The sequence below is a fragment of the Ochotona curzoniae genome, unplaced genomic scaffold, assembly GCF_017591425.1.
Source record: "Ochotona curzoniae isolate NIBS_2020 unplaced genomic scaffold, NIBS_Ocur_1.0 scaffold_274, whole genome shotgun sequence".
NCBI classification, from domain to species: domain Eukaryota; kingdom Metazoa; phylum Chordata; class Mammalia; order Lagomorpha; family Ochotonidae; genus Ochotona; species Ochotona curzoniae.
The window spans coordinates 12,578,615-12,592,987 of record NW_024467101.1 but is presented as its reverse complement, the minus strand read 5'-3'; the positions used below and the strand labels follow the sequence as shown (position 1 = coordinate 12,592,987).

General features: G+C 56.7%; 1 protein-coding gene across 1 annotated transcript in view; it reads right to left on the bottom strand.

Moving 5' to 3' along the window:
* Window positions 1-14,373, bottom strand: part of FAM222A (family with sequence similarity 222 member A) — a 45,282-nt gene continuing 30,909 nt past the window's right edge. The window contains exon 3 of the mRNA XM_041003768.1: window positions 1-1,411. Within this exon, the coding sequence (XP_040859702.1) occupies window positions 111-1,411 (1,301 nt within the window). The 3' untranslated portion in view covers window positions 1-110. The remainder of the gene's footprint in view (window positions 1,412-14,373) is intronic.

Here is a 14,373-nt window from a genome sequence, read left to right as displayed (position 1 = left end):
GGCCTGGCTTCCCTGCGGGCATCTGTGGGCACAGAGCTGGGCTAGACATCCCTGCTGTGCCTCCCTGCCTCCCGGAGCGCCCTGTCCGTGTGGCCACCACTGGGCAGCCCTTATCTGTAGACGGGCAGGCGGATGTGGGCATGTTGGTGGTCGAGCAGCCGGGGCACCGCCACCGTCTCATAGCCCTTGCCAAGCATCTGTTCCTTGATGCAGGGCGGTCGGAGGTCGCTGATGAGATACTCAAGCGACTGCAGGCTGCTACTCAGCACCGACGTGTTGCACGCGCTCTTGCTGGGCAGGCCCGAGAGCGCAGCAGCCGGGGGTCCTGCGGCCAGCTCGCGGACGGTCCCCGGCCCCAGCTCGGTCACTGCTGCTGCAGCTGCTGCCACCGCCGCGGGGTTGTAGCAGTCACTGGTGGGAGTTACCAGCACGCTGTTCCAGGGGGCGGCAAAGTACTGGCCCACGGTGAAGCCGGCAGGCAGTCCCATGCTGCAGTTGGGTGAGCCGCTGGCCCGCTCATACACCCGTCCCCCACACGTCTCAGGGGACTTAGCAGTCACCGTGCCACTGCTGCTGCTGTAGGCGCGTAGCGGCTGTGGCGGTGGCGGCGGTGGCGGCTTCTGTGGCCACAGCAGATAATCCAGGCCACCATCTGTGTACCCTGCGGGCTTGGCCGCCCCAGCCAACGTCAAGGCTGGTGTGGCTCCCTGGCCTAGCTCCGCACCTTTGCGGCAGTCAGGTAGCCCGGCAGCCGCTGAGTAGGCCACGCTGGGGAAGCTAGGTACTGGGCCATGCTTGGCCGGGCTGGGGTGCGGGATGGCCACGCCCTGGCAGGCTGCAGGTGCGGCCCCCGGTGCCTGGCACTGCTGGTTGAGCTGGTAGAGGATGCTGTGGATGGAGGGCAGGTTAGAAGGTGCTAAGGGCAGACCCCGGCCTGGCAGGGGGATGACGGAGGCTGTGGTGGCAGCCGCAGGCAAGCTGGGTGGTGGGGCAGGTGCCTCAGGTGGCTTGGGGTAGGCCAAGGGCCCCAGAGTGCTGGGTGCTGGATAGGGCGCAATGCCCACCTGCACGGTGGCCGGCGACAGCTTAGTCCGCTTGCCCTCAGCATTCTTGAGCACGCCTTTGGTGGGTCCAGCAGGTGCAGCCACACTGGAGGAGGAGGCTGCGGCCTTGACAATGGCCAGCAGGCCCTGGTAGCCAGCTGTGGCATGCTGCGGGTAGGGGCTGTAGCGCTGGCCACTGGTGTCATAGCCATTGACGGTGCGGCCAAGGTGCTTGTGCTGGGGCACCCGGATGTTAGTGGGGAAGATCTTGACGGACAGTGGGCTGTTGGCCACCTTCTCAGCATAGGCGTCCAGCTCAGCCGGGCTTGGGTAACGGGATGAGTGCATGGAGCTGGCTGCCGTCTCGCCTGTAAGGACAAAAGCATAGAATGAGAGCAGAACCTGAGGCCACACCTGCCTGGCTCCTTTCAGGAACTCAGAGGCTGTCCCACCTCCCCTGTGTTCATTCGTTTTCCACCACTGTTTCCCAGCTTTGGATCCAGTGCATACTGCACCCATCATAAACTTGGCCAGCTTTCCCCAAAGAGACATGTGCATAGAGCAGTGGCCATATCAAAGGACAGGGTCCCCTCCACTGAACACGCCCCCTCCAGGGGGAATGAGGGGCATTTGGTCCCAGCAGTGTGCCAGTGACTGGCCCTCAGCCTACTTGTCCTCTGTTCTTGAAGCCATCTGGGTCATTTGCTGTGGCCGTGGGCACAGGGACCTCTGCTGGCCCAGAAGCACTGGGGCCCTGGGTAGGCTCCCCTCGGCATTGGTCAGAAAGGCTGGTGGTCTGCCCAAGAGGCCTGCCGCAGGGTCCCACAGCCTCCAAGGCATTGGTTTCATCTGCCTTTCATGGTTAATTTTTTAAGCAATTTTTGTTATTTTGTTTTTTAAGATTCCTTTTTTTTGGATGGGCAGAATTTACAAAGAGAAGGAAAGAGAAAGATCCTGAACCTGCTGGTTCACTCCCCAAACAGCTGGCAATGGCCAGAGCTGAGCCGATCCAAAGTCAGGAGCTGGGAGCTTTTTCCTGGTCTCCCATGTGGGTACAGGGTCCCAAGGACCTAAGCTATCCTGTGTTGCCTTCCCAGGCCACAAGCAGGGAGTTGGATGGGAAGTAGAGCAGCCAGGACACAAACTGGTGCCTATCTGGGATCCTGGCAGATGCAAGATGGGGATTTAGCCACTAGGCTATCGTGCTGGGCCCAAGCATTATTTGTTTAATTATGTTTTTTGAAAGAGAGACAGGCAGCTTTTCCATCTGCTGGTTCACTCCCAAAATGGCCGCAACAGGCAAGGCTGGGTCAGGCAAAAGCCAGGTGGCAGGTGATCCATCCAAGTCCCCCATGAGGGTGGCAGGGACCCAGGTGAACTTGCGGCATCATCTGCCAGGCTGGATAGGAAGCAGAGGATCCAGGAGCTGATCCCATACGTCTTTAAGAGACACCGACATTGTAAGTTGCGGCTTAACCCACTCTGCCTTGCTCCCTCTTCTAAAAACCGGTGACCACCCATCAAGCTCGTAGGCTGGCAAATGTGCTGCAGTGTGGATGGAGCACAGCCCAGACTTGGCACTGGGGAGATATGGTACCACTGGGGGCAGGGTGGCTGTTGGCCTTGCCCTTGCTGGGTCAAGAGCCCTGTGGTATAGGGCGTTGCCTCCCACCAGCTGCCTCACCCCTCTTGGCTCCTGTCACCTACAAAGCCAGAGTGGCAACCATGTCTTTTGGGGCCTTCCAGGTGACAGGCCCATTGTCCCTGCTGTTCAGGTGCCCGTGTGGCCTGCCACGGGGAGGAGGACCCCTGCCCTGTGACATCTGTGTGTGCAGCCTGCAGTCTTGCCCAGGAGCCTCAGTTTTCCTACCTGCAGAATGGGGTGAATGGTCTTGTCAGATCTGCAGGGTAGCCCCAAGCAGTGATGGGGTCAGGGCCCAGCAGTGCTGGGAGACTGTGACTCCCAGTGGGACTTGGTGGGGGAAAGGGGGTCTTTGGCACTCCGTGCCTCAGTTTCCTCCTCTGTAACAGGGTGATTCTGATGTTGCCTCCTGGGATACCCAGAGGGCATGACAGTTCACGTGCAATGGGTGGTGGCAGAAGTTGGTGTTCTGTCAGAGTGTCCACATTTGCCTGCCTGCTAGGGGCAAGGCCCTTGTGTGCAGGCTGGGGCTGGTGGCGAGGCTGGGGACAGACTGCAACCCTTGAGGGCCCACCATCTCCAGTCCTTGCAGAGCTTACAGCCAACCCAGGGAACATGGAGGTGCAAGCAGTGTGGGGACACAGGGGAGCCCCAAGAGCAGCTGGGGAGCCTTCCAGAAGGAATGGCATTCAGCAAGTGCCAAGGCGGCGGTAGGGGGTGAAGAGCGAGGAAAGGATGTCCCGGAGCAAGGGCAGGGTGGTGGTGTGCGGATGCCTCGTGCAGGGCTCCATGGCACAGCGCTGGTGTCTGGAACACGCTGCGTCGTTCCAGCCAAGGGGCATGCCTGGCACACAGGAGGACGCCTTTCCCCAACTCAGACTTGGGTAATACCCCCTTTTCCAAGACAAGCCTTGCCCGTGGGCACTGGACAGCCAGCAAAGGTTGTAGGTGGAGGGCGGGACAGGGGGCAGGCCTGCATTCCATAAGGAACATGGCTCCCTGCGCCTTTGAAAGCAAGCAGGCAGGGAGGGTTAGGAGGCACCCCGTGCAGGCCAGGGCCACGTCCCTCGGGCCTACCCAGGGCCAGGCATAGGAGCCCTGGCCTCCAGCCCAACCCTGCCTGGGGCAGCCCCCTCCTAAGTGGCCTAAAATAAACTCGGTGTGGAGAATGGAAATGTCACTTTGGCCAGCGGGGGAATCTTTCTCTGAGATTGGATTTAAACTACATTATACGAGCAATTTCATGGGCACTTAGCGCCACTCGGAGAGTCCCGCCAAAGAGGACCCGGCTCTTCATTTACCAGCCGTAAATCAGCAGTTGCTATAATGAGCACAAAAATGTCACTTTTATGCAATTTTACAGATGAACAAAACTGGTGAAATTAACTGTGGTAACCTACTAGAGTCAGCAAAAGCAGCTGCTGGGGAGAAAGAAAAAAAAAAACCCCTTGCCGTGTGTATTTCTGTTCCTCTTCGGCTCTGCCCAAGCAGGGCCCTGCCATTGTGGTGTGAACACTCATTTGTCCTCAACCATTATACTTTCCTTCGGAGTTTATCTTGAGTATCCAATGAGCCACCAACTGTGAAAATGATTAAATCTACAAAATCTATCTAATGGATGGAATAAATTAGGTGTTTAAAACCTGCGGCGGCAGCGGCGGCAGCGCCCGTGGCTAGTCCTCACTCGGGTGGGAGTTGTGTGTGACTCCCGTCTAGCCCACGGGGTGCACCCAGAGTGGCCGGGCCGCCGTTGGGTGAGGGCATACGTAATGTGTGCAGGGCTCTGCTTGGCTGGGAGGGCTCCCTAGCAGTACGGACAGGTGGCAGGCACTCTGCAGGCAGAAGTGCCGGAGCCCTGGGAAGCAGCCTCCCCCATGAGTCTTTTTATTTGTTCATTTGGAAAGTAGATTCAGAGAGTAAGATCTTCCATCCACTGGGGTTCACTCCCCAGATGCCCACAACAGCTGGGCAGGGGCAACATCTGGGTCTTCCACAAGGAACCCTTGGACTTAAACCATCGTCGCTGCCTGCTCAAGGAGCTGGCAGGAAGCTAGGTCAGAAGCACGCCGTAGCTGGGACGCGAACCAGGTCCTTGCATATGGAACACACACATCTCAAGTGGTGGCTTAACCTGCTGTGCCAGGCCTTATTGTGACTGCTGTAGGCATGTCCTTCTCACTGCCTCCACCTCCGACGGATCCCTGTGCTGGCTTGGTCACTGTGGAGTCTGCTGGGGGACGTGTGGGATGAGTGACGAGGCGGTGGCCAGATGGCCTGTTGAGCCGAGGGCCCCTGCTCGCCTGCAGTCCCTGTGCTGACAGCTGAGGTCTGTAGAGGTGGCCTTCCAGAAGCTCCCCTCCAGCCCTGCCTCCACCCAGTGTTTTCTGAACCTGTTCTTTTGTGCCAGGCAGAGACAGAGCAGGGACCAAGGCAAGCACCAGCAGAAAGCACCGTGGTACAGGGGTTAGCATACTGATCTAGAAGTCTGTGTCCCCTATTGGAGTTCACGTTCTGCCCTCCACTTCCTGTCCTGCCTTCCTGCTAGTGTGCACCCTGTAGGCAGCAGTAGGTTCCCTGCCACCCACGTGAGAGGGCTAGAGCAAGTTCCTGGCTCCTGGCTTGGCCTGGCTTAGGCCCCAGCATGTGTGGGCATCTGCAGAGTGCACCAGTGGATGGGGGAATCTGTGTGTGTGTCCATTGCCTTTTAAGTAGAGAAAAAGAGCAAAGCAGGTGGGGTAGCTGTTGGCTGGTCCACAGACTCTTGGACAAAGCCCACAGATAGTGTCACATTTCCCTTCGCTCACACGGGAACTGTTCAGAGACTGGAGCGGTGGGACCAACTGAGGCTGTGGGACTTCGGTGGCCTCCATGGGCAAGCACCCTCCTGGGATGTGAGTCCTTGGGTGGCAGGCCACGTGTGCGTAAACAAGCCCTTAGGAGATGCCAGGCAGCCGACCCAGACAGAGCAGGGACGCCACCTCCACTGTGCCCAAGCAAACAACACGGAGCTCACTGAGTTTTGGGACAGCTTGACATGGTGCAGAGCAGTGTCTGGGCTACCCTGAAGGGTGGCAGGGAGGTATGCCTGGCCTGGACATGATGGTCAGCAGAGAAGGTAGCCTCTGGGGACAGACGGGACCAGGGGAGTGTTGGGGATGGTAACAGGAGGTGTGTGTGTGTGGGGGGGCGGTTCCTAGTGTCCCTATCAGGATCTGAGCGCTGCCTTAAGAGCCTTCCTAGCTGAAGACAGGCCGTGTCTGCCTTAGCAAAGTGGCATCAGCCTGGAGCACACAGTGGCCCTCACTGGGACTCCCTGGGCCACGAGGATGTGGCCCAAGCAGGCTCTGGGAACCAGGGAAGGCTGGGATGCAGGGACACAGGAAGAGGGCTAGGACCAAAGCCTGAAGATGAGAGCACGTGCCAGTTGTGGCCCACTGTGCCTGTGCAGAATTGGAATAGAGGACAGCCAGCTCCTGGGGGTCCTGGGGTGAACCTCCTGCCACGTGCAACATGTTTCCAAGCACCATTTTCCCTCGGCCTCCAGCAGTCCGTAGCTGTCATCAGGGTGGGCAGCCTCACAGTGCCTGGATTAAGGCTGGGAGTGCATGGGTTGGTTGGTTCAAATGCCAACTCTATGGTAGGCTCACCATGTGGCCTTGGGCACACGGCTGCCCTCTCCTGAGCTTCAGTTTTCTTGTGTGAAATGGGTCAGTGCTGCTGCTGGGCAATGTCTGTGAGAGCAGCACAGGGCAGCCCCGCTCAGAGCCTGCCCTCTGTGGGAATCACGCTGGCTCATGCTGGTCATTTCCTTGTAGCCCCCTGGCACACCCCAGCTGTCTGTCAGCCCTGCACTAAGCCCGTTCATGTGAGGTCTGAGCTGCCAGAGTGGCTGCCTGCCAGCCTGCCAGGCATGTGTGCCCCTGGCCACCTGGGCCACCTCTCGTAGGCCAGTAACCACCCCATGCTGCCCTGGGTGGTCTGAATGGCAGCCCTGGGAGGTGAGCCTGAGGTTGCAGAAGAGGGTTGGAGATGTCCAAGGGACAGTGCACCCAGTGAGGGGCTGTATGTGCCCAGGCCTAGACGGGCAGACAAGGGGACGGGGTAGGGAGGGGCGTGTCCTGCCCCAGGACTGTTCACATTCAAATCACGTTCAAGTGGTGAGTGCCATGAGCTGCTAAGCATACTGGCCTTGTGGGACACCTGCGAGAGTTTGCTAATGTGTACCTGGGCAGGGGCAGCTGATGGCTCCAGTACTTGAGCCTCTGCCACTCACTGGGAGACCTGGATGGTGTTCCTGGCTGTGGAGGGCATTTAGCAGATGAGATCTCTCTTCCTTTCAGATAAGTACAGTAAGTTCTAGAAGAGTGAAGCAACAGACACTGAGCAGAGCCAACCACACACAGCAGGGCTGGCTGTGGCCCACTGGCCGCCAGTGGAGAACAGGGGTATGGGAGCCCAGGGCATGCATGTCCCTCCCCTGCCCCCAGCTGTCAATCACGGCACCCATCCCTCAGTAGCCTGCATTTCTCTGCTCCTGTGAGCGCAGCTCCAGTGCTTCACCTGTGCTGAACAGCCAAGCCCACACTTACTGGCAGGGGCCCTGGTCTGTCCAGGCAAGGTGTCCGGGACAGGGCCTGTGGTTTCGTTCGGTGCTGGGCTGCACTGCAGTGGCTGGTATGCAATGGGAATTTGCACCATGTACTGGTTATACCCAGTCAGGCGGTGTGCTGGCGGCCCCGTGCCTTGCAGTCTGTGCCCCTCTGGGTCTCAGGTACGAGATCTGCCCCTGCCCCACCCTATGCTGTGGCGATTGGCTGGTCCCCTGGGCTAGAGGAGATTGGGGGGGACCCCTGAGGGCAAACATTGTTATTCTTGACCACCCAAAATCTTTATGAATGTGTGGACCCTTCCCTCCCCATGTGGCAGGTACTCTGCACGCACATTTGCCCGTTTAGTCCCTGGTCAGAGATGCCCAGTGGCTCCAGGGGCACCTGGCAAACCCAGGACCGGAGTGTGCAGAAGCCAAGGAGTTGGCACTGGCTGTGCCTGTGGCTGCCATTAAGTTAATGTTATGGATCTTTTACAGGTACATTAAATAGGCAGAGTTATGAATGAGTGTATTAAGCCAATTAAGACCAGCCCTAGGAGTGGCTAAAAATGGTGCCACAGGGAAGGCAAGGGCAGACCTGGCTACCACCTCCACCTTCCAGAAACTGTGGGGTGGGCAGGGGATACAGAGCCGGGTGAAGCCAGGACTCAGGTGTGGTCAGGGCCAGCTCTGCCCCCTGCTCTGGGCGGCCCCTGGGCAGGCCACTTAGTGTGTGCCTCGGCATGGACACGTGGTGGGTCATGTGATGTCACGGGGGGATGCTGGCCCACTAGTCCTTGCTGTGTTCAACACAGGAGGCAGGCCTGGGATGGGCTGCTCGAGAGAGGGATGCAGGCATCCTGGGGCTGGCCTCATTGTACAGAGAAGCAGACTGAGGCTCTGAGAGGCTGTGCTGTTGCTCATGTTCTTGGGACTGGGGGGTGACCACCAGCAGGCTTGGGACTGGGTTCCACAGTTCTGGGACACTGCTTGGGTTTTCCCACGAGCCCTCCTGTTGTAGACACAGAATGGGACCGGCTGACCCCCAGGAGGGGCTCCTGGAAGTCATTTTTGCAACTGGGACTCAGAATTGTCTGTTACGGCTCAGGGACTCACACAGGGGCATTAGTTCGGTGCAGTGCGGGAGGGGCGGGGCGTCCAGGCACACAGGAGGACAGTGTGGGGGCCCTGTCTGCGGACAGGAGTAGACATGCACAGCGCTCCCCTCCACATTTGTAATCCTGCCCTTAGAGGCGGCAGTCTTCGGAATGCTCAATGAACATGCCACTAATCAGCCGGTGGCACTGGCAGAGTCCCTAATGATGTGGGGGGGGAGGGCAGCAGGGCTAAGGCACGCACAGTCATTCTCTGGCTGTCCCTGGGGGCTGCAGGGGTAGCAGAGTGGCCCCTTCCTGGCCTAGCCCACTATCTGGAGCATGGCTCTTTGTGGTCAAACTCAGCTCTAAGTCCTGATACCCCAACTGCCTGCCAGGGGACCTTAGGGAAGGGACCACAGCTGTCTGGCCTGTCTCCCTGGGGGCGGAGTGAAGATTCAGTGATGGAGGGCAGGTCCCATGACGGCTTCCAGTTCTCGCCTTCCAGCCATCCTCCCCTCCTGCGTGTCTCACCCCTGCCGCCTATGCGGATACTACCCAGCCTGTGTGCTTAGAGTGGTGGGGCCGGGGTCCGTGCTGTGGGCTTGTCCTCTTTCAGAAAAATTTTTAAAATTAATTTTTATTGGAAAGGCAGATTTAGAGAGGAGGAGGAGGGGGACAGAAAGACTTCCATCTCTTTATTCACTGCTCAAATGGCCAAAGCTGATCCGAAGCCAGGAACCCCCTCCGTGTGTACCAAGATCTTGGGCCATCCGGTGCTGCTTTCCTAGGCCTCGAGAAGTGGTGCAGCTGGGACACAAACCGGTGCCCGTGTGGGATGCCAGCACTGACAGGTAGTGTGTTAGCCAGTTGAGCCATCGTGTTAGCTTCTTGGTTGGTTTTTCTTGTTTTCAGTGATACCTGTTGCTGAGTCCCAGTGACCTAACCTTTTCGCTTCCTTCACAGAGGTCATCTTTCGTTCCTACCCGGGGTAAGTAAGTAGCCGTCATCTGGTTCAAGGAACAGTGTGGTGTGGCTTTCTGTGTGGTATAAACTGGGGCCCCTGTGGCCACGTGGGGGGTGCTTTCAAAAGGTGATGGAAAGTGGAATTCAAAGCTTATTGGATGAAAAACAAGGCTGGCATCCACGTGCAGGCTTTTCATAACGTGTTCTCGTGCACCTGCGCATGCACACACTTCAACATTTGTTGCAGTAAAATAAACTTTGAATTATACTTTCCCCCATCTTTTTTTTTTTTTTTTAAGATCTATTTCTTCTCTATTAGTCAAATCCACAGACAGGGGAGACAGAGGAAGTCTTCCAGCCACTGGTTCACTCCCCAAGTAGCCGCAATGTCCGGAGCTGAGCTGATCCACGGGTGCAGGATCCCAAGGCTTTGGGCCATCCTCTACTGTTTTCCCAGGCCACGAGCAGGGAACTGGCTGGGAAGTGGAGTAGCTGGGACATAAACCGGTACCATATGGGATGCCAGTGTGTGCAAGGTGAGGACTTTAGCCACTAGGCTACCACATCGGGCCCCATTACCCAAGTTTTTTTTTTTTTTTAAATAAAGATGTATTTATTTTTAGTGGAAAGTCAGATTCAAAGAGAGAAGGAGAGACAGAGAAGATGGTCTTCCATCCACTGGTTCACTCCCTAAGTGACAACCAGAGCTAAGCTGATCCAAAGCCAGGAGCCAGACGTTTTTCCAGGTCTGCCACGTGGGTGCAGGGTCCCAAGGCTTTGGGCCGTCCTCGACTGCTTTCCCAGGCCAAAGCAGGGAGCTGGATGGGAAACAAGGCCACCGTGATTAGAACCGGCGCCCTTATGGGATCGCACGCAAGGTGAGGACTTTAGCCACTAGGCTACCATGTCACCTCCTCCCACCCCCAAGCTTTTTATAAAGTCCTCTTGTGCCAAGGTCAGTGAACACACACAAAGGTGGACGGGAGCTGTAGTTATTAGAAAATGCAACCCAGAACCACAGCAAGCGGGACCGGTGCTGTGGTGCAGTGGCTTAAACTGCCACCACTGTCATCCTGTGTGAGTGCTGGTTCAAGTCCCAGTGGCTCCACCATTTTCTTTTTTATTTATTTGTTTTATTTGAAAAGCAGAGTCACAGGAAGGAGAGATAGGAACCTGCTGGTTCATTCCCCAGAGGGCTGCAACAGAAGCCAGGAACTTCATCCAGGTGCCTCACAAGGGCACAGGGGCCCAGGCATTCTACTTTCCACTACTTTCCCAGGCCAGCAGCAGGGAGCTGATTTGGGATGGAGCAGCCAGACTCAAACCCCTGCTCCACCAGATGACCTAAGTGCATGGGGCCTGCCACCCGTGCGGATGACCTAGATGCAATTCCAGGCTCTGGACTCCAGCCTGGCCCGGCTATTCCAGCTATTTGGGGAGTGAACCAGCAGATGAGAGAGCTCTGTCTCTCCTTTTCTCTTTAAGATTTTAAAAAATTGGGTCCAAGCATGGTGGTCTAGCAGTTAAAGTCCTCTCCTTGAACACACCGAGATCCCATGTGGGTGTCTGTTCTCATCCCGATGGCCCCGCTTCCCATCCAGCTCCCTGCTTGTGGCCTGGGAAAGCAGTCGAGGAGGGTCCAAAGCCTTGGAACCCTGCACCTGCATGGGAGACCCGGAGGAGCTCCTGGCTTCGGATTGGCTCAGCTCCAGCCACTGTAGTCACTTGGGGAGTGAATCATCCGACAGAAGATCTTCTCCGTCTCTCCTCCTTTCTGTATATCTGACTTTGCAATAAAAATAAATCTAAAAAAAAAAAAACCAAAAAAAACCCCCAACCCATTAGCATTAGTGAAAGAAGCTAGTTTTAAAGGGCCATGTATTCTCTGAGTCCATGTCTGTGAGATGTCAAGGTTGGCAGCTTCATTAGGGACACCAAGCAGGTTAGTGGTTGCCTGGGGCTAACAGAAGTGGGAGAAACAGCCAGTAACTACAGGGAAGTTCAGGGATGAGAAGCTAATGAACTTGACAGTGGTGACACTGGCTGGACCCTGTGAACAAGCTGGTGTGTAGCCCGGGATCAATGCATGACCTGGTTGGTGTGAGTGCTGGTCTCAGGGCACCCCACCGTACACTTGCTCACGGAGTACTGCATGCCCATCCGTGTCGGTGTGGCCACAGCTGCCTTTGCAGAGTTGGGAGGTCGACCAGTCATCCTATTGACTGCATGGAGCCACCTGTCCTGTTATTACAGTGGACTGCAGCTACATCTGTGTGTTGAACAGCTCTCCAGGCTGCCCCATTGGTCTGGCTTGCATGGATTTTCCTATGCAAATAGTTCAAGTCCTCTGTAGTCCTCAGATCTGCTCCTGTGCTTTCCTGTCTCCGGGAGCTGGCTAGGACCCCTCTGCAACCCACGGGAGTGGAGTAACGATTTGCATCTCGGTGTCACCTTCTGCTGTTTGGGGGCTCTATGATGGAGGAAGACATGAGAGCCCCCTCCCTTTGTGGTTATCAATGAAGTCACCCTGGGGCAGAACACTCAGCCAGCCCCGCCCCTCTCTCAGGCCTCCCCCATCCTGCAGGCTGCGCTGAGCCACGTAATTGAATCTGCTGCTCCGCCAGAGATTTGGTTTTAATTTTATTGGAATCTTCAATTGCTTTGTTTCTTCCGTCCTCCAGTGTCCATGTGGGTGGAAGTGGCAGCACCTGTGGGGGGTGGATGGGGTGGATGGTGGGGCTGGCGCTTTTAGGGGGATGCTGGGGGTTTTTCCTTAGCCCTGCAAAGCTTCCCATCTGGGAAGATGGGGGGGGCGGGGCATCTTGTCGCCTTGTGGGGATGGATGTTGGGTGGTGGATTCCTCTGCCCTCAGCCCGCATCCATGCCCACAAGGAAGGCCTGCCTGGAATCCCGCAGCCTCTCTGGGGCTCTCTGCCCAACCTGTGTTTTTAGCAGTGCACGACTTGAAGACAAATATTTACCATGAGCAGCTGAGATATACAGGTGTCTGACCCAGAGGCTGGTGTGGGCTCCCAGGGCTCTGGCCCCACAAATCTTAGGCCTGAAGTGGGGAGGGGAATGCACAAAGCTTGCTTTTTTGTGTGTGTTCCTTGGGGAACAGGCTGTGCCAGCTGGTTGCCGGGGCTCTCCGACTGCTGCATGGCTCCCCTGCCCCGCTGGGCCTAGGATCCCAGAGTAGTGAGCTGCACTTGTTCCCAGTTTGCTGGGGGACACGCCTCATCCAGGACCACATTCCCTCATTCCCTGGGCCTGGTGGGTCAGGACCTCTTCCTCACCTGGACAGGGCAGTGCAGCACAAGGCTGGGGGTCTTGGTTCCGGCAGGGGGCAACAGGGACAAGAAGTGGCCAGGGCCCTTGCATCCTGGTTGGGGGGTAGAGGTCAGGAGGCTTCCTGGCGAAGGGTCCGAACATGCGCCCAGAGCAGGGTGCCCAATTGAATTTGCTTATCTCCCTTCCTGCCTCTTTCCTGTGCTCTTCAATTACAGGCAGCGTCAGCGTCTCTGCCAATAATTGTAGAGACATCCAAGGATCCCAGTGGGCAGGGGAAGCAGGGCTCACGAGGCGGCCCTCCTCGCCCTCGCTTCCAGCTTTGGAGCCGGAAGGAAGCAGTGGCCCAGGGTAAGTAGGCTACTCCGATGACCACACAGTAGCGAAAGGTCCAAAGTGCACAGACGCTTTGAGTCCACGACAGAGATGTTGTCTGCAGCGCAGTTCAGGAGAGAGACTAGACACAACCTAAACGGCCCTCAACAAAGGAACGCTTCAACATGCGATCCTTTGTGTGCTGCAGGCGAGGCACCTGCCAGCCCCCTGAAGAAACACAAAAAGATGCAGCCTGGCCGTGGCGACTGGAGAGGGCTGCGGGAAGCGGCAGACCTCAAAGAGGGGGTGGCAGTGCAGACAGGGAGCACAGCCTGAGGTGCAAAATGTGTCACCCCCTTACCTGCAGCAGGGTGAGCAGGTGCCTCACGCAGATAAGCCACGTTTGCAGCAGCTGCGGGGCCATTCTGCGCACCTGCATGAGCACACGCAGCTCTGGGGCCCCCAGCAGGCATCATGGCACAGCAAGGTTAAGCCGCTGCTTGGGATGCCCACGGCTCACGTCACTGGTTCAAGTCCCAGCTAAACCACTTTGAATCCCATTTCCTGCTAGGAGCCTGGGAGGGCAGCAGCAGGTGGCTCAAGTACTTGGACTCCTGCCACCCAAATGGGAGATGTGGTTGGAACTTGACATTCCTGGCTCTGGCCCATGTAGCCCTGGCTATCATGAGCAAATGGAGAATGAACCAGTAAATGGAAGAGCACTCTCTCCCCCTCCTCTCTGTTACTCTGTTTTTCTTTTTGCAATAAAAATAAATAAATCTTTAAATTTTTAAAGTCAGATATACAGAGAGGAGGAGAGACAGAGAAGATGATCTTCTGTCCAATGATTCATTCCCCAAGTGACACCAGTGGCCAGAGCTGTGCCAATTTGAAGCCAGGAGCTCTTCCGGGTCTCCCACATGGATGCAGGGTCCCAAGGCTTTGGGCTGTCCTCGACTGCTTTCCCAGGCCACAAGCAGGGAGCTGGATGGGAAGTGGGGGCGCCGGGATGAGAATCGGCGCCCATATGGGATCCCGGTATGTGCAAGGCGAGGACTTTAGCTGCTAGGTCACTGCACCGGGGCCTGTTACTTTGCTTTTCAAATGACTGACACTCTGGGTCCCGAGAAAAATCCCTTTTAGCTCAGGTTAAGGTCTTAGCCTATCCCCAACCTGAGCTGGGGAAGACGCTTCCTTCAAAGGTGAATAGATCGAAGATGTGGGAGCAAGGCCAGGCAGAATGAGCAAACCCACTGCCCCCACAGACGTACAGCCTCTAAGGGACGGATTTACCAACATTTCATCAGAAGGCAAAACAAAGGGAATACGTAGCAGGGTCTGTGAAGCAGACTCAAAGTAGATACGCAGGAAAACCTCTCAAAGCCCAAGGGGAAGTGTTAAGAGTTTCAAAAAAGTTCAGGAAAAACAAAATTGGAA